A 5274-nucleotide genomic window follows, 5' to 3' on the forward strand; every position below is an offset into this window, starting at 1 on the left:
AAAATAAATTCTTGAGTTGAGCCCAGGTTTCACATAACGCCAGTTTCATAGGGCACTTACCCGGCTAAAGGCGCAGTGCCCCTGAAAATAGCACACGGGGGACACATCATTTAAATAAATGTGTTTCTTTGCCCGAACAGAAGTTCAGATCTGCTCAGTTATCATTAATTTTGCTTTTTTATATCCTTTGCGGGCGCGAATGGAGAAGTTGTGCTCTTTGAGGTTTTGTGAGTTGCCCCGGGCAGGCGGAGGTGACCTTCGATTTTTCACCCGGCGGCGAGCAGGTTGTGGGGACGGCGGAGAGTGCGAGTGTGTGCGCATTTGTCAAACTTGCCGTCCCTTCTGGAGAAAGTGGAAACCCAGGGGGAAAACGCAGCGCAAATGTGGCGGGCCCAAAAAGTCACGCCATCCGCCCGGAACCCTTAGAACAGGCGTCCCAGGAACGAGGCCGGATCAGATGATTCGACAACCTCAGCCGCCCAATTCATGTTTGATTACATGAATCAAAAAGCAAACCTCAGGTTCCCACTCGCGCGCCAACTCGCGTGGGTATACGGAGACCCGGAGGCCTTGGACCTCTGTAGAGTTTGCAGGACTATGCGGGGTGTGTGTGCGTGTGTGCGTGGAGAGGGCCTGATCCCCCACGTTTAGGGTCGAGTCGAGTCCCGGGGGAGTGCCAGGGGAGGAGGTGGCCCGGGAAAGGCGGAGGAGGGCGCACGAACCAGAGGGCGCGCAGGACACGCAGCAGCGCCGCGCGCGCTCGGGCGGCGCGACCCGGGAGGCGGACTCTCTCATAACCCTCGCTGTCTCCCCCTCCCTCTTCCTTTTTAAAGGACGTCGTGGAGGCAGAGCTGTCAGCAACCGCGAGGCCGTTTGTACTTGGCCCGGCCAGGCTGACTCCCGTGACAGACAGGGGCGGGGGCCGAGGGGCCGCCTGTCCCGAAGCCCCTTACGTGGGCATCTCGCATTCTCCTGCTTTGGGCTCCGCTCTGGACCCAGCGACGGCGGCGAGTCCAGGTGCTGCGCGGCCCGGGAGTTGCCAGCCCCGGACGCGATGGCTCCCGTGAGGAGTGGGGTGGGAGGTGGCCGAGGGCTAGGCGAGCCCCTCGCACCCGGAGAGTTATGAGCGGGGCAAAGGACCGCAGCATCAGCCCGAGCCGCAGCCTCGGCCGGCGCCTCCCGCGGGCCCTCGCCAACTCGCCCCCGCGCACCATGCCGACCCCCGGCCGGCTGAGCCCGCCGCGCAGCCCCTGCTTCCTCCCTGACCCCCGCTAACCCCCAGGGGACTGGTTTTGGCCGCCAGGGTAGCTCCCCAGGCCGCTCCCCCGGAGAGGCGGAACCGCGGGGCGAGCGGAGCCCCGGCTCAGCCCTTCGCTCTCCAGCCGCGTCCCCCTCCCGGCCGCCCGGCGCGCCCGCGGCGATGGGGGCGCTGCTGGCGCTCTGCCTCCTCTTGGGCTGGCTGCGCGGGGGCCCGGCGGGCGCCCAGCAGCCCGGAGAGTACTGCCACGGCTGGGTGGACGTGCAGGGCAACTACCACGAGGGTTTCCAGTGCCCAGAGGACTTCGACACGCTGGACGCCACCATCTGCTGCGGCTCCTGCGCGCTGCGCTACTGCTGCGCCGCGGCCGACGCCAGGCTGGAGCAGGGCGGCTGCACCAACGACCGCGGCGAGCTGGAGCACCCGGGCATCACGGCGCGTGAGTACGGGCCCAAGGTGGGGCAGACCCTGCCCGGCCGCGCGGCCGGGCTGCCGTGTGTGCCGACCGGTGTGCGCGCAAAGAGGCGTGCCAGGCCTTCCCGGGTCTGCGCAAAGGGGACGCCAGAAAGTGGGGGGATCAAGGGAGAAGTGGGTGGTCGCGTTTCAGGTCAGGGGCGCTGTTCCTTTGCAGTCCCGATTCCCGCCACACGCGGTCTCCGCCGGTCTGCCCAGGAACTAGTTCGCAACGGACCGCGAGGACCGCGGGGCTTGCACCCAGTGACTCAGGGGGAGAAAGAGAGAGCCCTGGGCGCTCACGACATTTCAAAGAAGGGCTGTGGGGGCCGCACCAGGCTGGACTTGAGTTTTCAGAGTTGGTAAGGGTGCCCTACTCTGCGCCCTGGGAGCTCCGGGAGCTTTGAGGAGCGCTGATGGCGCAGGGAACGCAACTCTTGGGGTGCGTTTATCTGTAGCCCCACGGCGGTAAGGAACTTAAGCCACATGTGTGTGTGTGTGTGTGTGTGTGTGTGTGTGTGTGTGGCCGTTTGGTAGTGTTTCTAAGCCCCATTCTCACGACTTCCTTTCATTTCTCTGCATCGAATTACCCACTCCGGCCCACCCCCTATTGTCACGCTTTTCAGAAATGCCCAGGTCCTCCGGTTGGATATTTAGAAACCAGGGTCGCAGGGGCTTCCCCGCCCCCTATTCTCACGTCGGAAAACACGGGTCAAGTTTCCGCTTACTTCAGAGCAGAATAAATCACAACCCCAGCAGAGGAACTTTACACCTTACAAAACAAAAAACTTTCCACCTGAATCGGAACTTCAGGGAGACCATTTAGAGCTCCAGGCGATGGTTTTATGGCCGAGAAACCGGAGGAGCGGGGACAGGGGCGGGGTGGGGGGAGCCGAGAGAGAGCCTGACACCCCAGAAATCCAGAGCGGGGGTCTGAAGCGGGCCAAAGACAGTCCCCAGGCAAGGTGGGAGAGGCTGGAGAGATGATTAACGGCACTGGAGCTCCAGTCCCCCGAGACTGACAATCCAGAGGAAAGGGGGTCCCACCTTAGAACTCCATTAGACCTTCAAGGAATTTGACTTTGGAGGGCAAAATACCAGTGTAGAGGATTGAGAAAGTGGCTTCTGGGGGAAAGATGTTCAGTGGAAAGTAGGGAACTCGGAGGCGGCCTGGCCTGTTCCGAAAGTACAAACTGGCTTTACAGTCACTCGCCCTCTGCAAAGCAAGGGCCAAGTGCCGGGTCTACCTCGGGGACCCCATCCTGGCCTCCCACAGTGCTCTGTGGCAGGAGAGGGGCCAATCTCTGCACCCACCCAGCCTGGGGTCTGACAAAGCCTCAGGACCTTCCCTTGCCAGCTTGTCATTTGGGGCAAGTTACTTAACTGCTCTGGGCCTCTTCTCAACTCTAAAATGGGCATGTTGGTCTCAGAGGAGTTAGGCTGTGAAATAAATGAGTGTATGGATGCTCAGCAAGGTGCTGAGTGAGTAGTCACTTTAGACTTGCCTTCTGCAGGGCAAGAAGTATTAAGAAGTGCTAGTAACCTTCTACTACTTCTAGTAGTAGAAGTAGTAGTAACCTTCTTCTAGTAAGACAGGGCAGAGTGGGTGGCACCTGAAAGAGCTTACTCCCAGGAGCCCACAGATCTTAGGGTGGATAATTCCCTGTCACTCTTTGCCTGTGTGTCTTTGGGAAACTCAGCAACTCTCCAATATGTTTCCACATCTGGAAACTAGACCATATCATTCCTGCCTCAAAGGGTTACAATAGGCACACAGTAGGGTCTTAGTCCGATACGACTGAGCATCTTCACTTTCATTTTTCACTTGCATGCATTGGAGAAGGAAATGGCAACCCACTCCAGTGTTCTTGCCTGGAGATTCCCAGGGACGGGGGAGCCTGGTGGGCTGCCATCTATGGGGTCGCACAGAGTCAGACATGACTGAAGCGACTTAGCAGCAGCAGCAGCAGGGTCTTAGTCAATGCAGATTTGCTTTCTTCTACCTCTAAGCCAGAGGTTTGCATTCCAAGGCAGCTCTATCAGGCAGGGGCCACACCTGGAGGACTGCTTGGGAGGTGCCTCTGGGTGGAAACATTATGTCTGCCTTAGAAAGAGAAGGGAACTGGGGTTAACTGTGTCAAAAAGGTGCACTCCCAGAAAGTGTGGGTCACCAACACCAAGGACCACACCTCAGTCTAGCTAAAGTTCAGTCTGACCTTCCCAGAATTTGAGTGGGGATCGAGAGGCAGGAGCATGATGGCTGGTGGAGGCATCCCAAATTGTTTCTGGAAAGAAGTATCCAGACAGGACAGTCTGTCATGTGTAGGAGACACAGTTAATGCGGGCCTGCTATGGATTTCTTTATACTGTTCTTTCTGTAGTCTTATAAAATCCTGGGGGTTTCACTTAACAGGTCCGGCTCGCTTTGCTCAGATCAGAGATTCTTGGATAGGAGATGGATTTTCACCCTTAGCATCCTTAAGCACCCCACTGTGATAAAACTCCTAAAACCTGGATTGAAAGCCAGTGTTATGGTAACCCCCCAAACTCATCTTTTCCCTCCCTCCAGTGCGTGGACAGGCGGATAGAGTCTGTTCCTTCTGATTTCCAGATGTGCAATATGATGGCTAATTGCTAACAGAGTCTACAGTATCAGGCTGCTTCCTCCCTGCTAGGAGCAAGAATATTCTGTTATCACAGTTTGCAATTCAGAGGTTACCAGTAACAAGCTCTGAGAAGCCGGGCTGACAAGGTGGTTGAATAGACCTTCCACCTCCTACCCGTGAGCAGCCCAGAGTTTGGGAATCTCTCGTCCGAGTACCTGTGCCTGTTTTTGCCTTCTAGAGCCTGTCTACGTTCCCTTCCTGATTGTTGGCTCCATCTTCATTGCCTTCATCATCCTAGGCTCTTTAGTGGCTATTTATTGCTGCACCTGCTTGAGACCTAAGGAACCCTCGCAGCAGCCAATCCGCTTCTCACTCCGCAGCTATCAGACAGAGACTCTCCCCATGATCTTGACTTCTACGAACCTCAGGGCACCTTCCAGGCAGTCCAGCACGGCCACCAGCTCTAGCTCCACTGGGGGCTCCATCCGAAGGTTCTCCTTTGCCCGGGCAGAACCAGGCTGCCTGGTGCCCTCACCACCCCCACCTTACACCACAGGCCACCCAATCCACTTGACCCAGCCGTCCGGATTCCTGGTGTCACCCCAGTACTTCGCTTATCCGCTCCAGCAGGAGCCCCCGCTGCCCGGGAAGAGCTGTCCAGATTTCAGTTCCAGTTGACAGGCCATGGCTACAGATCCATCATCTAGTGCAATGGCACACCTGGGGATGCTGCTGCCGTGGCCACCAGGAGTCCCAACAGAATTTCACCTGGACCAGCAACGTCATGGAGGAAAGCGCAAGGAAGATACAGCGCCTCTTAGTCTTGAGGTTCCTGGCTGCAGTCACAGAAAGGCTGTATGAAGAAAATTGCTTTCTGGCTTTGAAAGCATGGTGACTGTTACATTTCAACTTACGCTACTTTTATTCAAAATATGCAGTAGTCCGACTTGAAAGTTA

At 57.4% G+C, this 5274-nt stretch overlaps 1 protein-coding gene across 1 annotated transcript; it reads left to right on the top strand.

Moving 5' to 3' along the window:
* The first annotated feature begins 1420 nt into the window (after positions 1-1420).
* Positions 1421-4995, top strand: SHISA3 (shisa family member 3). Its single transcript, XM_052642361.1, has 2 exons — positions 1421-1697; positions 4556-4995. Exons 1-2 carry the CDS (start codon positions 1421-1423, stop codon positions 4993-4995), a joined length of 717 nt encoding a protein of 238 aa, XP_052498321.1.
* The last annotated feature ends 279 nt before the right edge of the window (positions 4996-5274 follow it).

Source organism: Budorcas taxicolor, chromosome 6 (genome assembly GCF_023091745.1).
Source record: "Budorcas taxicolor isolate Tak-1 chromosome 6, Takin1.1, whole genome shotgun sequence".
In the NCBI taxonomy this organism is placed as follows: Eukaryota; Metazoa; Chordata; class Mammalia; order Artiodactyla; family Bovidae; genus Budorcas; species Budorcas taxicolor.

Coding starts and splice junctions, on each gene's coding strand:
- SHISA3 (XM_052642361.1), top strand. CDS start 1,421: ATGGGGGCGCTGCTGGCGCTCTGCCTCCTCTTGGGCTGGCTGCGCGGG. Junction 1,698..4,555: donor GCACCCGGGCATCACGGCGC/GTGAGTACGGGC, acceptor TTTGCCTTCTAG/AGCCTGTCTACGTTCCCTTC.